The following is a 20,994-nucleotide window of genomic DNA, read 5'->3' as shown; positions in this document are numbered from 1 at the left end:
TGTTTGTAAGTAGGATCACAAGTCTGCATCTTGTACAGCAATTAACCACTGAGAAGAATGTATGCCGTGTATTATCTGTTGAAACTGTACTTTCGATTTGATTTGAAACTGTCTCATTGCTATATGTTTATCAATAAAACTTTGAAAAGAAAAAAAAATAAAGCACCTGCAAGCTGGCACAGGGGTCAGGGGTTCAATCCCCAGGTTTGCCATGCCAGCCTCACCCACAGCGCATGCTGAGACAGCAGTTGAGGCTGGGCATGGTAGCTCATGCCTGTAATCCCAGCTCTTGGGGGGCTGTAAGCAGGCAGATCACTACTGAGTCAGAAGTAGTAAAACCCTGAATACCCTGTAGACCCTTCCCTAAAATACAAAAATCAAATAGATAAAACTTTCACTTGATTATTGTTTCTGCTTTCTATTTCTTTATTAAAAGTCCCAATTTCCATTTAAAGACTTCAGTTCTTTCATTTTTAACCATATTTGCATTTAATGATTAAAGCATTTCTATCATGCTGCCTTAAAACTTTTATGAGAATAATTTAAACACCTTTTTCTTTTCTATGTTAATTTTCATTGATTGCCTTTTGAATTTCACTTGTTTTTTTTTCCAGTCTTGAAAGATGAAGAGTAACTTTTATTCAAACCATGAAAAATAATTTTGTTCCAAACAGTACACTTTGTGTTATGTTATGACACTGAATCTTACTTACGTCTTTTTACTTGGATTTCTATGACATTGTTCTTACAGGAAAGGCAAAGAAAGTACCTATTTACTACCGCTTGGAGTTTGGATTTCTGATTATCCAGGGAAGGATGGAGATCTTCATTTCTCAGGGTAGTGATAGAGGTCCCTACGTGGTCTCCACTGAGACCATCGATAAGCCTTATGGCCAGCTACTGGGAATTAAACTTTTGTTCTCCATTTTTTTTTTTTGCAACTTGTTAAAAAAAATATTCATTTTAATTTTAAAAAAGATAAAATAGAAATGAAACAGTTTTAAAACAAATTGGTAGGACAATTATAGTAATTAATACATTGCATATTGTTGTCTTCATAGCAGTTATTCAGAAGACAAGATGCAGACATGATATCTTGTCTAAACAATATTAATACAAACTTTTATTTTCAGTGAACTGAGAGAAAGTAGCTATATATCTACCCTAACTCTCTTGTGTATATGTATATATTTTTTTCCTTCTCCTTTTTTTTCACAACAAAATTGTCCCTTATTTGCACTTTTGTGAAGTTAGTAATGCACAACACTAGGTTGCCTAGCAACTGATAGCTAACCTTAACCAGACAGGATGTTCATCTCAGGAATGAGGTAGCTTGTTTGCTTTCGGCACTGGGCCAAGTCCCACCTACATGTACATGATCAATGTCTTAGCTTTGTGGTTCCCAACGTATCCCCCTTTTTTCTTTTTTGTTTTTTTCAGAGTTGGATAATCCACTGCTGTTAGAGAAGCTGTATTTGGAGGTCTTTAAAGGAGCTTTTCATACTTGAAAGCAGTCTAAAGATTGTAGGTACTCGAATTCAGCAAAATAACCCACTTTTTTTTTAGGTATCTTTCATATTCAGCCATAACCAGGGCTCCTCATTCAGCCTGTGCTGGATTTGGCCAGGATAGAGCTACAGAGTTTTTTTCTTCAATTCTTACACTTTGAGATCATAATATAAGGTGAAATAAATGAAACACACAGCTTAATTAGTATGTGGTTTCCTTATATGAGAAATCTAAAATATGAATAAATTAAAGAAAAAAAAACTGATGATGGAAAACACATCTCTTATAAAATTGAAAGGGACCAAGACATGGAAGGGTGGGTGAAAGAGAAGGGAAAGGGACCCCAAAGAGAATTAAGTTATGTTATAAACAGGTATCAGCTCTCCACAATTAGTGTAATTATTGTATTAATTAGTAAAATATTTTTAGAGTTTTCTGTCTTTCTAGGATGCCCTCTTTCTTTTTTTTGTGAGAGAAAAGGCTTTTGTTGGGGCTTTTTTATGTTTCCATTGGGATTTCTGAGTTGCAAGCTTCTTTAGTTAGGACTTGGATACATGAGACACAAAAGAAAAATCCAAGGAATTTATCACTGTGTCATGTCTTAGATCCCAAAGGCTTAAATCAGCCCACTTTCCTCTGTCATTAACAATTTTTCTATGTCTTCACTGATGTCATCTAAAGATTTTCATCATCCTTAGGACATGTAAAGAAAAATATGGCTACTCCAGTTTTGTACAAGTGAAAATCTTCTGACATTCTTTTTTAAAAGTACATCATATTGAATATTGAAATAAGTGTTTGGTTGAAGCGTATCTTCAGAAATGTTCACATTTTCTTCTTAAGCATTTCAATGACTTACCACTGCCAAAAATAAATGACACCTACCCTGCACCCTAGAAAGTTCAGTGCTTCTTCATGACATGAAATATCCTTCTTCCCCAAGATAATTACTGTCATGACATCTGACACCAAGGATTGCTGAGGTTTTGAACTCCGTGCACATAACAATACATTGTTTTATCTCTATCTCTTTAATTGTTTGTGCGAATATCTGAATGATACATAATCACATGAAAGATGCTAAACTTGATTAGTCATCAGCAAAATGCAAATAAGTCCACAGTGATAAAATTAAGGATAATGATTGTGTCCAGTATTGAAGACAACACCTGGAATCCTTAACTCATGTATACATACTAGCATCAAAAGTAATATAACCGCAGTGGTCATATTAGTATTATTCATACTGGTAAAACCCAGAAATAATCTAATAGTTCATTAACAAATAATACAACAGAATTCTATATAACAAGAAAACATATTGAATGACATGAGTCTCCATTGATTTTAATCTTTGCATATTTTATTTGTAATGTGCTTTGAAAATCAAAGTAAATTTCCTGAAATAAATTAGAAAGAAAAAGTATTCCATACAGCAATATGTTTTATGGTATTTAAAATGCTTGTACACACAAATTAACTCCACATATTTTTAAGCTATGCATACATGTCTAAGATGTATTTGTTAAATAGATTATAGTGGGTATCATGAAAAGATAGAAAACTTAAGTGAGGATTGGGGTAAATTTAGGACAGTTAATTAAATCAGTGAAGATGAGAAGGGGATTTGCAGGACTGGGGATGGCAGACTTCCATGAATAACTTATTTCTGGATTCCTTCACTACATCCTATGCAACAATTATAATTAAAATAAGTACTCATTTATTGCAACATATCACAAGAAAACATAAGCAAAGATGTTTACCAATCTGAAGATGTCAAGAATGACAGTTTTTCTTTTCCTGCTACAGTAGTTACTTACCTTTCACTTTGATGAATTCCAGCTCTCAGTACAACTACTCTTCTTTCACCAGTTTCCCACAGCCCTCTTTCCATATTCATGAAGTAATGTTTATATTATTTGTCCCTATTTCTGCCTCTCTCAATAAGCTGAATTTGTCTTTGGGTCAGGAATTGTGCCTATACTGCCCTGTATTCCTGGAACTAATAGAAAGTCTGGTATGAAGCAAATCTCAGCAACTATTGGTGAAGAAGTCAGTGAATTAAATAAAGATTTCTTTCACTTAGACAGCTGCACCTTATCTGGTAATGAGCTTAAATATCCTAAGCTGAATGCTAGCTCCTTGCTCCTTGACTGTACAAGAGCTAGAAAGAACAAGACAGGGCAACTCACTATACAAAAGAGTTGAGGAAAACTAAATGGCAAAATAGGACACATTTCTATTCTAAATATGTATATTTATCTTATTCCATATATTAGCAACTCTAATTAAATCAGGAAACACAGTAATTGTGTTCAATACAATGGTGCTATCCATATTTGGCCTCCTTCAATTAAAATTCTGGGCCATTCTGAGGTTTAAATTTCAAGGAAAATATTAAATACAAGGATACAATCAAAAGAAATTTCTCATGTTCCGCCTGAATGACAGCCCCATAGATACCATCTCCCACTTTAACCTATATCTGATAAGCAACAATTATTAACCATCATTAACTATTTTTATTAGCATCTGAGGAGACTAATTCTCAAAATTTTGGTCAAGTCTGCAAAAATCAAAGCAGAAGAAACCCAAGCACATTTCTTATGTCCAAGCTTTATGAGTAAGTTCCATTCAGCTAGGGAGGGAAGAGGGTAGCATTTCAGGATTAAGGCCCAAATCATCTTTTCCAGGCCATTCATCAAGTGTGTGATGAATGGATCATGCCTGGCAAGGTGAACAACTGAAGGAACACAGGGGACAAGAAGCAGAGAGACCGAGTGGTCATATAATCCTCATCCCTGAAAATACAGTAATTGGAGTTTTTGAAATTTATTTGTACCTATTATCATTATGTAAGTATTTGGGACAAATTTCAAAGTAAATGCAAAACTTTATGGATAAAGAATAACAACTATACTGTCCTACCAATTTGGTTTGAAACTGTCTCATTGCTATTTGTTTCTCAATAAACCTATTTGGCATGAAAAAAAAATAAAAGAAATCGTTATCACACTTAAAAAAAAAGAATAACAACTATATATCTGTTGTTGCTGAAATTCCTATTCTTTGTTTTGAAAGTCAGTCTGATAGCTCATTTCTGGGGAAGTATTTAAGATATATAATGATTAAATTGAAAGTTAATAATTCAATAAAGTTATAAATATGCCTGCTATGTGGATGTTTAAATTTTAGGGCCACATATATAGATTGTGTTTCTATCTCAGGTGGACCCAGAGCTCTTTGTATCTGGCTGTGGAAATGAAACTGCTATGCGTGCTTCAGAAATCCCTAAATTGTGGGTCCTGTTTTCTCCATAACCCATTTTAGCTTTCCAGAAATCCCTATGTGTTTCTCCCCTCTTCTGGTACTATGGAACTAGTTACAACCATAGTATTCTCTTGAGACTAATTTGAAAGCTATTTGTAAGAGAACTTTGAGAAATTATTCAAAAATTACTCTAGCTCCAATCTTTCTTTTTCTCCAGGCATCTCTTATGTGATTAGTAGATGTCTCCCAAAGAAAAGATATAGTGGCTAAAAATCAAACATAAATAGACCTGCATCAGCACACCTAACCTCCATGTTCATATTGATACTACACGTTCTGGCAAAAGTGTTTGATTTCTTTTGTTCTTCCAGAGAAAAACATCATAGTCACCTTCAAATCTACTAGAGTCTTCTCCAGCTTCCTTTGCACTTGATGGACCTCATCCTTACCTTACACGTGCTCTCAAATTATGCTGTGCATGACACTTACCCAACCACATTCATACTGTTTTACTGTTTGCTTCCACGCTGACAAGTCTGTGGTTTAGAGTCTAAAATATGAGCTTCAGAGTCCCTGTACTTACCAAATCCCATTAAAGAAGTCATAAAGCCTGTCACACTTCCAATGACCTCCTAAGCAAAATGGGTCTAATAGCACTTACCTTGCCACGTTGCCATTTAGCAATAAAAGAGACAATGAGTTTTTAATTGTTCTTTGCAATGAATTTTTTATTGTTCTTCACCGCGAGTTTTTAATGTTTCTTTTCAAGAAAAGGAAATGTTCTTTCATAAATAAATTATGGTGCATCTATACAGTGGAATGCGTACAAACATTTTAAAAGATAATGTGTAAATATATTTGACATAAAACTCTGTGACATATTCTTAAATGAAAAGAAAGGAAGTTACAATTAATGTTTATTGTCCTGAGATTTTTATGTAAATATAAGTAATAAAAAGTAAAAATATAGCCTTATACGCATGTGTTTCTAGTAAGTGGTTAATCAAAATGCTAACAGTTATTAGCAAAGTGGGGTAGAATTTTAAATGATTTTTACTTTCTTCAGTATTCTTAATGGATATTACTTGAATAATGATAAAGTTATTGGTTGGAAAAAGATATTTTAAAATGTTCTGTAGTATAAGAAGAAATTTTAAAACTTGGAAAGTAATTTGCTGAACTGGCAGTTTTGTCATATATTCCAGAACTGAGTGAAATGGCCATCGGGTTTGGTGAGCAAAAAAATAAATGTAAGTTTATTGTGCCACTCATAATTAGACTTTAGATAGGTACCTAACATATTTGGTTTTTGTCTTTCCTTCTAAGAAATAGCGTTTATTAGATATACAAGTTCTTTTTTAGCACTAACACTTAGTCATTCAACCATTGATTCTTTTATTTAAAATTTTTTAATTAATTTTATTGAGAAAGAAGTAGCAATGAGACAGTTTCAAAACAGTTTAGTAGGACAGTTACAACAATCAATCCCAAGCTTGGGATGAGAATATACTGGCAGGGCATTTTTGATGAGCAAAAAGGGTGGGTTAGTCATATGCCTCTTAAACTATTAACCTGAATGCATACAAGAGGATATATAAAATTAAATGTTATTTTCTCATCAGAGGATCAAAATACTTGATAAATTATAAGATAATTTAAGTACTTAACTAAGTATAAAATAAATTACCACATATGCATTCCCAAGAAATTTTAAATATTTTTTACTTCTAAACTTCAAAGTACTATGAGCAATTTTGGAAATGTAGAATAACTATAATGTGATATTATATATGTATATATAAACAGTGAACTTGATTAAACCAAATATACATTTGCAAAACTTATATAGATAATTATAATGCTGATGACAATAAAAAAATATCAGTTCCTGACTTTATGGTGCATTATATCCTTACAGAAACTTTATGACAGAAGATTTATTGTCCTATCTAGACTTAAGGAAATTGAAACTAAAAGAGATTACATCAATTGTCTGAGATCTTTCTGCTTTTAAGTAGAAAAACTGAGATGTTTAGATTTTAGGTTCATGGCCTTTCCACTATATGTATAATAAAGATTCAAGATGTTTTGTCATATATTCCAGAACTGAGTGAAATGGCCATTGGGTTTGGTGAGCAAAAAAATAGATGTAGATATAAAAGTAGATATATAAGACTTTGTCCCTGGCTTGAAATGTGGAGAAGCCTGGACTTTGAGGTGGCATTGTGAAGAATCATGAGATCTTTAAGAGGAGACGCATAGTGGAAGGTCCTTTGATCTTGCAGGCATGTCCTTGGAGGGGATTAAGGAAGTGGATTAATGTAGGACCCCAGTCACCTCTCAGTTGCTCCCTGGTTTTCTGCCTCAGCATGGGATCATGCCTCTGTGTGTCTTCCAGGCATGAAGCTACTTGTCATGATGTAATGTGATTCTGTCAAGGGGACTCCCCACTAAAGGAAGCACCATGCCGTTGGGATTAGCATCCCCCCAAACTATGAGCTTATATAGATCTATTTTCTCTGCAAAGTACCCATCATCAGATAGTTTGGTAAAGTAACAAATGACTAGTGCCCTAATTCCTCTTCTGAGCATTTCCAAAAGGAATAATAATTCTAATCGAGTCAAACAGTATTTATTATATGATGGAATCAACTATTATTGTATTTTATTATTAATTGACACTTTAAAAGCAAGAATACTTAAACTGAATCTCATTTGTCTTGCAAATACAAGTCTCCAATTTAAGATACTAGCTTTAACTCTGAGGAGAGGCCAGTTATGAGTTGTTATGAAAACTGAAGCTAAGAATAAGAGTATTAAAGTGAGGTTATTGTGCTAACTAAAGAATAAGACTTTGAACAAAGCATCTGTTTTCTCTGAGCTTAAAAGCTAAGGTGCATTGGGCAAGCTAGAGGAGGAATGGAGACAAAAATTCTGACTGGTTCCTCCTGGTGTGTGTGTGTGTGTGTGTGTGTGTGTGTGTGTGTGTGTGACATTACTGAGCCATGAATGCAAGATCTTCGCACTGAGCTATATCCAACTATATCCCCATCTCTTTTTTTTTCCTTTTTGAGACAGGTTCTCACAAAGTTGCTAAGTTACTCAGGGGGATCTCAAATTTGTAATCTTCCTGCCTCAATCTCCCATGCTGTGATTACAGGCTATGCCACTGTACCTGGCTTATATATACTTTTAAGGAGAATGGAGTAGATAACTTTGTTAATCTGTGGACTTTCCTTCTGTCTCCCAGGAAGCCTCTAGCTGTTAATTTTCATTCCCCCTCTAAAGTCCTCTACCCTTCCAAGAGATCTCAACTCTTTGTGTGTGTGTGTGTGTGTGTGTGTGTGTGTGTGGTCTAGGTGACCATAAAGTAGAATAGCCAAAAGTTGGCCCAAAAGCAAAATATACCAGTTAAGCCCTTGTAGAAACTCTTACTGTAGCGCCTAATTTTCTTTATCTTGTAAAAATTTTGTAGAAATTAAATAAAATAACATATAAAGAATGCCTACAATGATAGAAGCTCAGTGCACAGCAACTGTTGTTATTATCTGCATTCTAATTGCCAAGCTCCATACTCTTCTCATGTACCTGATTACTGTGACTCATTAGACACTAAGAACCAGCCCTTCCTTCTCATTCATTCTCTCTCTTTTTCTCTCTCTCTCTTTCTCTTTCTCCCCCCTTGTCAGTTCTCTATGATATTCCATACCACAATGAAAAAGACTACAAAAAGAAAATCCAGAAATCACAACATCCTGCTAGAGTTCAGGCTTAGATTGCAGCCCCTTTTCCCAAGCTTTACCAGCCTGTAGTGGAAATAAGGTTGTCTTCATAGCCATAGCTAAAATGACATCACAGCTTCTAAAACAGGGTTTATAGGCTTCTCGGCCAAATAATCATGGTAGTATAAGGCAGCATCTCACATACAGCCATGAAAAGGTATACTTTAGGTCTACCATGCCCTGCCCCTCAGTAGATGGAGGTTATAAATCCTCTCCACTGCTCACTGGACATTGCCATGAGTCTGTCAATGTTCCTTCAATAACAGGCTTGCTTTACAACAAATGAGAGCATTCTCATTACTGCAGAAGTGGCAACTGAATGTGATCTAGATCCAAGAACAACAGTAGCTGTGAGCTAGGCTCCCAGTACAGTTCCTTTCATTCCTGTCAGTAGCCCTCTCCCCGGACTCAGACAGCAGCTTTCCATCCACTTCATGACAACCCCCAAACGTGGGTTACATTCGTTCACACCAGAGAGTCCCACATTCACAGACAACCATGAGTTTTAGTCTAAGATCCTCTTTCAAGCCAATAGAGACAAAAATCTCAAGTATTGCAGAACTTGTTTGATTTTAAATGTCACTTTTTTTTTCCTAAAACCATGTAGGGGTTTTTTTTCTCTTTGGTGTGTAAGGGATATTTGGAATAACTAATGACTGGATCATCTTAGAGTTCAGAGCTACAAGGGCAGCTTCTTTCACCATCTTATTAAACAATGTGGACGAGAGCTGAAGAAACAAGAACATAATGTTATCCTTTCCCTAGCAAAGTTCCAGTCCAATGGAGGGACACACAGCTTTGTCATTGATTACATTGGGAAGGATACCCGGGCAACACAACACTGATTTGGAAACCTGAATAATACATGGGTTCAAGATGACAATTTCAAGAGTAATAAATGCCTCCAGGTGTATCTTGAAGAATAAGAGAAGTTATCTAGATAAAAAGATGGAATAGAAAAGGGTTTATTTCAAAGAGATCCATAAGCAAAGATTTTGTTAGTTTGAGAAACCACAGAGAAGTCCCCAGTTTCCTAGTATAGCTATCTACTATTTATCAGGCTGAAGATTTCTGTTACTGAGATATGCTCAGGGTGACAAAGAGAGAAGTATTAGCTTCTTGAAAATTTTGCATCAGATGGGGTGGTGCAGACCTGCCATCCTAGCTACTCAGGAGGCTGGGGCAAAAGGGTCACTTGAGCTCGAGAGTTCCAGGCCAGCCTGGGCAACATGGTGAGAACCTACCAAAAATTTTAAAATATTGGAGCCTAGAGGTAAGAATATGTGTTTAACCAGAGTAAATCTTGAGTTTTGTTTCTACCATCACAAATATTTTTTTTCTATTATTACTGGCTAATAGGATTACTAACTAGAGCTAAGCAGTTACCTAAATACCGGATAACATCTTTAATTCTTTACCAAAAAAAAAAAAAAAAAAAAAAAAAAATCAATCCACCAAGGAACACTGTAGCAGCCAGAATGTGCCTGCTCACTAAGACTGCAATTTCCAGTAGATCCTGAGAGCTTCACTTCCAGAGACAATCCCTAAGGTAGCTTAGTAGCTCTGGTTTCTCATCTGGACACTCATTGAAATTCCATACTTTTCCTAATGGGAATTTAATTAGACTCTGTGTGTGTGTGTGTGTGTGTGTGTGTGTGTGTGTGTGTGTGTAATCTCTGTTTCTCTCAGCTGACTCAAATTCCAGCAGTACACACTTAATCAATCTCCTGCCTATCAGCTTTTAGCACGGGATCAGGTACAGAATAGGTGCTTAATAAAGGCATGTTGATACTATTGCTCTTGTCCTTGTCTTTTCCTCTTGCTACTGTCAAGACTTGGTTGTTAGAATTTGGTCTTTATTGAGCAGTCAAGAATTGTGTTTTAAGGAAGAAAAGCAGTAACCATTCAGGTTAATAAATATAAGCCTGGCCAAAAAAGTGAAAGTCACTAGCGAATTTACAGCACTCTCAGAGCAAACTGTAAACACTGTAAAAGGAACACACACAGAAGAGGAGCTTTCAGCAGGTGCCTGGGGTGGAGTCAATTGCCAAGCACAGGTGTTCTAACAAGAATGCAGGACCATGTACATCACTGGCAAAGTTCAATGCAAAATAAAAATGCAGCCCCTTGTTAATTTTTTTTTTCTTTTTAATAAGAGCTTTAAAACAGGCATAGGGCCCTTTGTAAGAGCACAGGCTAGACACTCCTGATTCTGGTCTTGCAAAAATTCAGTTACAAGTTCACAAAATTCAGTTAGAAATTTAAAGGAGTTTTTATCACTAGGGAAAAGACTTTTAAGTTTTGAGATGTATTTCCCTTTGCAGCTCATTCAGGTTGTGTCTTCAAATGAAACTAGACTCTTAGGTACCTTTATTTGGTGATGCTGCCCCACAGCTTCCAAAAGCTTGCTTCTCTGTGTATGTCCTACACGTGCCAGCCTCCGGATTGCTCCTCAGCTACTATGATCATGCTTCAGGCTTCACAGTTCAAAATGCATGGACTTCAAAGCCAAAATGGGCCAAAATCCCAATGCTATCTGAATGACTTAAAGCAAATCACTAAAAGCTTCAGTTCCCTCGCCTATAAAATGGAAGTGATAGTACCTAGCCCCATAGTATAGTTGTGCAGATTTAATCATGGTAAAACATGCAAAGAGATTAATTCAATAAATGCACAAAAATGAGAAACAGGTGTCCATACACTAATTGCATTATTTACCTGCTACATGAGTTGGGTTAGTGGCACTGCCCACGAGTATGGGAACCTCCACTGTGATTCTTGCTTCTCTGTCACTGAACCTTATGAGTAGGGAAGTTAAGTCTCTGTATCTCTCAGACCTTATTTCTTGGGCGAAGGATAAGAGAGTTGTTGCAGGTGGTCCCTCCTAGCGATACCATTTGTGGCTTTTCTACGCATTGCATTCCGGGGGAAGAGGGCTTGGTCTGGCTTTGCATCTCCCCATCTAAGGAATCACCCCAATCTGAGATGGTGAGCACTCAGCCTCCAAGACAGCTCTTCTGGGCAAACCACCACCACCACCCCCCCCCCATACTCCACGCTTGGCCGCGAGCCCCGCCCCGGAGCCGCCTCTCGAATCCGCTCCTCAGGCGGACAAGCCCGAGCGCGCTCGCTGCTGCCGGGTGGGTGGCAGTCACGACTGTGCGGTCGCAGGCGAGGTGGCCACGGGCGCGGCGGGGCGGCGGGCGCGCTCCCCCCGCCTGCGGAAGTGCAGGGGAGGTGGGCAGGGCCCGGGGCGGGGGCGAGGCCGGGGGAGGGCGGGCGAGCCTGCGCCTAGCGTGGATGGGAATCCCCGGGACCCGGAGCTGAGCGACCCGCGCGAGGCAGGCAGGGCGCGCCGAGACAGGAGACAGCTTTGCGGTTCCTCCAGAAGCTCAACACCGTTCCTGAGCGGCCACGATGATCCCCCCGAGCGGCGCCCGAGAGGACGGCGTGGACGGGCTGCCCAAGGAGGCTGGGAGCGCTGAGCAGCCGCCCTCTCCCGCATCCACCAGCAGCCAGGAATCCAAGGTACCGCACACTTACTCAAGAGAACACAAACTCACCTCTCCCTCTCTCTGCTCTCGTTTTCTTTCCTATCTGGCGCTTGCTTCGGGAACTCAGACGGGTCCGTAGCGTGGCCTGGGCTCGAGGACCAGCAGTCCCTTGAGACGTGAACGTCCGGCAGGACCTGCTGCTAAAGATGCTGGACCACGTCTTCTCTCCCGCGCCGACCCTAGCCCTTGCGCTAAGCTTCTACTCTGGGGGCCCACACAATTCACATGGACTCTGGGTTTAGGGAAGGGCAGAGGCGTCTTGGTTGTTTGGTGCTTTGAACCTGCTTTTGCCCCCAAGCGCTTGTAGGTGTTAGGCGGCTTCTGAAGGCAGAGGGATGGAGACAGCATAGAATACAGGAAAGCTCGGGCACCGGGCCAGCAAGAAGTATTTATCCTGAGGGTCTCAGAGACCTTTTGCTTTACAGGGCCCATCGATATATTATTAATAGTAAAAACTAGAGAAATTCTGCACTCATGAGAAAGTTGGTGTTCCTCCTGTAAGTTAATACTCTGAAAATTTACACTTGTCGTTATAAGAGTCACACTAACATCTATACACAAACCTGACTCCATAGCGCTTCTCCTGTCACTGTTACTCTTCCTCTGCAACTCCTGTGGGTGCCAGGCACATGTTTGGAAATCTTGGAAGAGGATCAAGTAAAATGTGTCTGCTAACAGAGCTACACCAAATGGCAACTCAGCTGGGAGTGAAAACCGTGAGATGGAGTTTGTAGTTATATGGATTTTCGTACTCCTGGTTCTTTGTACTTATTTCCTTGTGAATATCCCAGGCAATTTTGCAATAGAAGGCAGACCCGCAAAGGAAACACAGGTGCTAGTTTAGAGGGCAAGTTAGATGGGGCAAGAAAAAGTGCGGCCCAGTGTCCCTGCACACATCTTGGAAGGGCATGGTGGTGCCACTGTGCATTCCCCAGCATCCTACAGTTAACTGTCAAAGATGATCACCTATGATAGAAATATTGCTTTATTAATTTCTATTTTGTTCTCTGCTAATTGCCCACCATCTCACAATGGGCATGAGTGTCCACTACTCTAAACTTTGATTGGAAATGAGGGTAAAACCTCCACTTTCCTAGATCATTGTGAGAAATGCAGGAGACCACCAAGTTTCCATCCTGGTGCAGCGTGTTCGCACCTTTCTTCCTTTGTGAGATAAGGAAATGAACTCCGTTACCCCTCAGATCATCTACTCCAAAGCAGTCTCACAGCTCACATCCTGCATCTCTTCTATCTAGAAGTTTAGGGGGTTCACATGCTCTCAAACTGACCATCAGTCTTAAAAGTGATATAGGGGAGTAGCCATTTCAATTTTCTATAATTTTGAATTCTATTTAATGCTCTTTAAATAGAACTAAATACAAGAATGTAATTGGTATTAAACTTTTTTGAATTGGGCCTGTTGCTCTGCAGTAGGTGTGTTAGCTTTTGGATAAACACCAGCATGGTTCAAACATACTGTATGGGTTTGCTATTTATAGACATCCTAATGTAAATTATTTGGCAAAGTGAAAATCTCATAAGTAATGCCCATAATTATCCAATTTGTCTGGCTTGTGGTTTCAGATTTATATAAGTCAGTTTCTGTCAAAGTGGTCTACACACCCGATGCGTATTTATGCATTTCCACATTTGTACTCATGGTTTAGTCATCTTTAGTAAGTGGAGAAAGACAATGGATGGACCCCTGGACCCCAGGAAACTGAGTAAAAATAGTATACTAGAATGTGAATATTTCATGTGGAGGCATTCATGATATTTTTGAAGTGCACACACCCTTCACAGAAGGGTAACTACTGGTGTGGTAAGAGATCAGGGTGGCACTAAACAAAAGCAGAGAAAGGATGTACCCTCCTTTACTCAGATAACCACATTTTAAAGATCATTGGCATTAATGGGACTCTTCCTCTCTGAAGATGAGATCTCAGTAGGGAAAATGTGAGCAGTAGGAATCACTGTATTTTACTCTCCTGGGAAAGTCTCTCTCTAGATAGATAGATAGATAGATAGATAGATAGATAGATAGATAGATAGATAGATAGATGTAGCTTATCACCACTGGAAATGTCAAGTAAGTGAGGCGATGGATATGTTCGGAAGCTTGATTTAATCATTTCCACATGGTGTTGTGTACATATAGCAAAACATCACACTTTGCTCTATAAATGTAATATAATCATGATGTCAGTTACAAATATTAATAAAACTTTTTTTAAAAAATATATCACATAGAGCAAACATAATTCGGGTCAGTCGGAGCATTAAACCCTCTAAAGGAAGACTTAAAATTCCTTTTTTTTAATTACTTTTTTAAATTTTTTTTCAGTGTAAGAGTGACAAATATTCTGTGTATATTTGAAAATGTAGATGCACAACTCAGAAGCAACTACTGGCAGCATTTTATTTATGTTTTACATCATTTTTATCTTTTGATATATTTACATAACTGACAGAATAGTGCATATACTGAATACTTCCTATAAGTCAGAAATTACCCTCTTCAGGGTTGGGGAGATAGCTCTCCCCACGTGGCTTAAACACCTGCCTGGCAAATAAAAGGTCCTAAGTTCAATCCCTGGTACCAAAAAACTAAAAAATAAAAAGTAAATTAAAAACTAACAGAAATCACCACCTTCAAAGTAAGAGATTCTGTTATAATCCCCATTTTATGATAGAAAATTGGAGTCTCAGAAGAGTTAGATGACTTCCCAAGATCATGTAGCTAGTTGAGTCACACAGACAAGCCCTTTCAACCTGCTTGCAGCTGTCTTTCATGCTTGTGCACTATTTTATGTCAGCCCCTTTCATCTGATGTCCTAAGGATTTTTTACACACCACTAAAAGTCATTTGCCACATTGGTTGTGTCTTCTTATCTTAAGAAATCTTTGAAAATAAATTGAGCCCTATGATCATATGAAGTGATTAGTAACTAATTCTTGCCTACTTTCTTTACATTTACTCAAGATTCTTTCCCTTGGTTACATTGTAGAAGTAATTAATTTGAGTATCACAGAATCATCTGTAAAATGGTACCATCACAAGCCTTCCAGTGCGAAGGGCCCACATAATATCATAAAATACGAAAGGTGTGCGTAGACTGCCTGATGCCATAGAAGCACATAAAGTATCTCTGAACATAAAATGAATTGCTAAAATATCTCCAGAAGTACATTCACTTTGCTAATTCTTTGAAATACTAAATCAGAGCATTAAAATTAGAAATATTAGAGATCATCTATTCTAGATATTTTTAAACTTATGGACTGTGTATTTTTATTTCATTATGGAAAATTTCAATACACACCAAAACAAGAAAAGTAGTATAAACAATTACCATAGCCCCTGCCACCTGATTTCAGTAATTATAATTCATAGGAAGTAAGTACTGTGTTGTTTTACACATTACGCCATCGTGATCACCGCCACCCCTAGCGTGGATCATTATAAAGCAAACTCTCGCCATCAAATCATTTCACCTGAAAATATTACAAGTTCCATGTCTAAAATATAAAGGTTCTTTTTGTAAATAAGACTCTGACCCCATCAGCACATGTTGCAGGTGTCTTAAAATGAGTCAGTGTATTCCTCAGAGGTCCATGAATGGTCTTCAGAAAATCTGAGAGTAAAAAGAATCAGAATTCACAACTGTGTGTGTGTATGATCTGTGTGTTCTTTGAGAAAGGGATTTATAGCTTTTATCAGATGACATAAAAAGCAAATAGCTTTCAGTGATTACTTCAGTGATTACTGTGAAATCTTTTTCTCTCTCCACTTTCTCTCTCCCTCTCCTGCCTCTCTCTCTGAAACTGGGGCCCAAAGAAGGACAATAACTTGTCTGAAGTCACAGTGATAGTTACTGACACAATTCCTGTCTTAGGAGCCTGTCACAGTCTCTGGATAGCCCAGCACATTTCTTCTCAGAGCAAATTCCTCTAAGCACACATAGTGGTGTAGTTTAATGTAATTTGGTTTATCTTTTTAATTAGATCTGTTTGAAAGGCACTAATGTAGCTCACTCCTCTCTTCACTTTAGCTATTCTGGAAAGACCATAGTCTACTTTTTAAGTAGAGATCATTGAAACAAAGAAAAATTTCGTATTTCACTCTCTCTTGTGCCAATGAGTGTCTATTCTCGTACTGATCTGAAGGCATAGAAAGCTTGCTAGGTCTGATGTGAAGGTTTAATGTGGATACCATTTGGCATCACTTATATGACCCCAAGATCACATTTCAGTGATGTGGGAGGATTGCAGATTTAGAGAACAAATAGACAAGATTTGAAATCTCTTTTAACCAGTAGTCATCTCTGTGACCATGAGCTAGTTGCCTACTGTCTTCTATCTCTAAAATAGGAGCACAAATATCCAGTTCGTATAACTTCAATTGTAAGACCTAAGAAAATGTAGAGCACTTAATATACTGTAAGCATGTATAAGCTAAAGCACTGTTTGTATTCCCTTCTTTCTAACCAAAAGACTGCTATCACTAGCTAACACCAAATACCATCACTGAGATGACTTACAAAACCATAACTGACATTGCCATAGTATCACAAAATTTTCTTTCCTGGACTTGTAATTATGATACTGACTTCTGGGAGGTTCCATCTCAATTACTTTGCATCCCCCATACCCGCCAACATGTGACTTAGTTTTTGAAAGTGTGCTAGAAGCCCCTTTGGAGCCATGAACCAAGGTGCCTTCTGATGCGTGAAAGGTACTATCTGACAGAAGAGCATCACTCAACCTAGGAAACAGGTTCCCTGAATCTCTTAGGTAGGTTTCTGTGTTTGTTGATCAGCAACTGTTTAGCCCTTATGTTGTACTCAGTATAGTTCATAAATGTATGTGAAAGCTGTTACAGAGAATGAATGTCACCCAGGGGAAGAGATGAAATAAACCTTGGCTTTGCGTCCAGGTTACCCGAGGAACATAGGCTAGGCCTTCGAGGTGGAAATCTCTGGCAGTGCTTTGATAGCTTCCTTTGTGATTATTATTTTTTTTTTTAGGTACTGGGGGTCAAACTCAGAACCTTGTGCTTGCCAGGCAGGCACTTACGCCACTGAGCTCTGAGCTACCTCCCCTGCCCTCCTCTGTGATTTCTTGGGCAGTTAACTTTGAGAAACTCGGGTCTAGAATCCAAGGATTATAAAATGTCCAAGAAAGCAAAATTTAATGCCTTCCTATAACTTCTCCATTCCAACCTAAATACTTGAAGGAATAATTTGTACTCAGTCTTCCTCAGTTCATATCTGTACTTTAGTCCAAAGGAACTGCTTTGCTCAAGATGACCGACCTGTTGTTCCCCGTGATACCCAATAACTTTCTTTTTTTCCCATAATTTTATTGAGAAACAAATAGCAATGAGACAGTTTCAAATCAAATCGGTAGGAGAGTTTCAATAATTAGCACACTGCATACATTCTTCCTAGTGGTTAATTGCTGTACAAGATGAGGGCTTGATACCCCATTTACAAACACCATTAGAACAAATCCCTCTGTTCATTAAGAGAATGTAACTATGTATCTATCCCAACCACTTTGAATACACAGATACAAAATGGACATTCATTTGTATACCCTTTTTTGTTAAGTTCTGTTATTTGAATATTATAGGTGTGTAAACTCAGCAAAATATTCTAAAAGAATATTTAGTATTCTTTAGCTCATAATAGTATTGGGTCTTCCACTTGACTGGCAATGTCAGAAATTGTTGACCTGAGTCCCCTACTGCTCAACATAACACCATGGCTTTACTTCTTATATTTTGTTTTTATACTTTTCTGCTGGATGGTTAAGATCAAGGTAAAGCAAGACCTATGCAACAAGAGTTGGTTGTTCAAAAAGAAGGGGATGGTTAATGAAAGCAAAAGACACAATAACTTTAAACATTAGTCAGAAACTACTGGATTTACATGGATGGCTGTATCCTCATTTTAGCAATTTCCATGCTTATTAGAGTAAAAAGTATTCAATGTACTCAGAAAAAAAAATGAAGAAAAAGTACATTCATCACACAACCTCCCAGATATAAAGATTGTTAAAAATTTGCTATATTGATTTTCATAGACATTTCCTTTTTCATGCAGACACCTACTGAAAATAAAAGCAGAGTAGTATATTCATAAGTGCACATTATGCTTTTTTTTCCATCTAATATCTTGCACACTCTTTTCCATACTCTTAAATAATCAATATCATGATTATAAATGGTAGAATATTCCATTTCATTGATCTACGACACCAATTTAATCACTCATTTCTGATTTCACATTTACATCATTTCCAATTTTGTTTACTTAAAATATTAAACATATATCCTGATGCAAAAGCATTGTATATGTTTCTCATTAGTTTCATGATAAATTTACTAGTAGGCTGGCTATAAACATTTCTAAGGTATTTCATTCTCATTATCAGAGTGACCTCAAAAAAAGTTCTGTCATAGACTTTTTAATTTCCTAGCAAACTTTCCATTGAAATATACCATAGGCACATATACTGCAAGATTACAACTTGGTATCTCAGCATTGTTTTAATTTGCATCTCTTGAATGACCAATGATGTTGAATATTTTGTTATATATTTATTTGCCGTTTGTATTTCTTCTTTTGTGGGGTATGTATTTCTCTCAGATGCCCATTTTTGGATTGCGTCTTTCAATTTTGGAGGCCTAGTATATTTTAATTCTTTATATGTTCTAGATAGAACTCCTTCGTCTGAGGGAGAGTCAACTGTACTGATTTGAAGATATCATGAGATACAGTATCCATTGTTCAATTCCTAGTACTTTGTTCACTGAAATTTTTTACTATTTCTAATGCTTTTTTTATTTTGTATTCTTTAAAAAATAAAACATAAAAAATTCTAGAAAAGATTACAACTTAATGAACTTTCAGTTAGATCAAATTAATGATCTGCACATAGCTACCACATTAATCACAAAATAGAACATAACTGGCGCCCAGAATTGCCCTCATGCCCCCTTCTAGTCCCTACTCTCCCAGAAGGCTCACGTCTCACAGCATACATTACTTGTGCTTGCTTTTGAACTTTGGCCAGTAGACTCGCACAAGATGCCCCCTTTTCTACCTGTCCTCTTCTACATTGCGTTCTTCTGCATTGCGTAGTGCGATGCTTCTCTGCTGTGCAAGCAGTAGTAATTCTCATTTTTATTACTGCACAGCATTCCACTGCATGAATAGGACACAATTTATTTGTCCACTTTACTGATGATGGCTGTCTGGATCATTTCTTATTTTTGGCTGCTGCAGGCAGTATTCCTGTGAGCATTCTGGTACGTATCCTTCATGACACACATGCAATGCTTTTGCTGGGCATGTACCTGGGAGCGGCACTGCTGCTTTACAGGCTACCCATATTTTCAGCTTTAATAGATACTGTCAACTTTCCAAAGTGGCTGCACCACCTCATGTCCCTTCCAGCAACATATAAGGACATTTCCTGGGGCTGGAGATGGAGATCAGAGGCAGAGCACTTGCCTAGCCACACAAGCCCTGGACTTGATCCTGTGCACCACTCAAGATGAAAAGTTCTGTCTTTCTCCTTTTAGCTGTCTCGTGGGTGATAACTAATATTAAAATGTGATTTTAAACATATTTTCTCAACAGCTAAGGAGTATATATGTTTTTACATATCTATTGGCATTTCATGTCTTCATTCAAAATTTTTGTATATTTTTTTCTGCTGGATTATCTTGTTTTCCTTATTCATTGTAGACATTCTTTACATATTCTGGACATAAAAACTGAGAAATGTATTATAAATATCTTGTACTCTAAAATAAAGGGCCAGAGTCAACCAGATAGCTCAGCAGACTAAAGTGCCTGCTTAGGAAAAGCGCAGGATTTGATCCTGGCCCCACAAACAGTGCCAGCCCCATCCCAAGGGCACGATGAGACAGGACTGACACAGGGCATGGTGGCACACACCTGTAATCCCAGCTCTTGGAGGCTGAAAACAGGAGGATCACTATGAGTCTGATCTGTGCAGTGAGACCCTGTACTAAGTACATGAAAGTAAAATAAAAGCCTACTTTTTTTAGCTTAGCACAATTTTGGTTTTAATTTAATGTAGCCCACATTGTTCTCCTCTCTTATGGGTGTGCCTTACGTGTCCTGTTTACAAAATGCCTGTGTACTTCAAAGTCATGAGGGTTTTCTCCAAAATTATTTCTTTTTATGGGTGTATATTCAGCGCATTTGAAGTTGCTTTTTTAATATATGTGAAGTAGAGATCAAAGTTTGGTCTTCCCTGTACCACCATGTTCACCGTAAGTAATTTGGACAGGTAAAGTTTCTGTTCTGCCCTCCTGGTTTCTCTGTTCTCATTCTCATGAGTTAAATGTGATGGCTTTAAACAAAGGAGTTGGTATCCTGTGGGGTACGTCCCACGGGTTTGGTCTTCTTTGTCAAAACCTGTCTTTAATTGTTTTTAATTTTTTTGCCTTTCTAAAAGTGTTTTAGAGATACCTAATCCTTTTTCACAAACACACCACTGAACATTTTGATTTGGATTGCACTGAAGCTATAAATCTGTTTGCAGACCATCATTGGATGAGAAAGAGAAATTGTTACTTTTTCAATTTGAGTGTCCCAGACCAGCTTTTGTTGTATAAATTTGAGTCTCCAATCTATATGAAATCTGATACCAAAAAAACCAAAACATCTATATGAAGGTGACTGGAGGTGCTTATGAATTCCAAGGGAGGGCCGGGGAGATAGCTCAGCAGAATAAGCGCTTGCCTGGCATGCTCAGGTCCTGAGTTCAATCCCCAGTACCACAAAAAAAGAAAAGGAAGGAAGGAAGGAAGGAAGGAAGGAAGGAAGGAAGGAAGG

At 37.8% G+C, this 20,994-nt stretch overlaps 1 protein-coding gene across 1 annotated transcript in view; it reads left to right on the top strand.

The window, feature by feature from the left end:
* Positions 1–11,890: 11,890 nt before the first annotated feature.
* Stac (SH3 and cysteine rich domain) overlaps positions 11,891–20,994 on the top strand; it is a 198,793-nt gene continuing 189,689 nt past the window's right edge. Inside the window, exon 1 of the mRNA XM_004635301.2 lies at positions 11,891–12,092. Coding sequence (XP_004635358.1) covers positions 11,982–12,092 — 111 coding nt within the window. The 5' untranslated portion in view covers positions 11,891–11,981. The remainder of the gene's footprint in view (positions 12,093–20,994) is intronic.

The sequence above is a fragment of the Octodon degus genome, unplaced genomic scaffold (genome assembly GCF_000260255.1).
Source record: "Octodon degus isolate 3935 unplaced genomic scaffold, OctDeg1.0 scaffold00071, whole genome shotgun sequence".
Taxonomy (NCBI): Eukaryota; Metazoa; Chordata; class Mammalia; order Rodentia; family Octodontidae; genus Octodon; species Octodon degus.
Note: the sequence above shows the minus strand (reverse complement) of the source record. Positions and strands in the feature narration are given on the sequence as shown.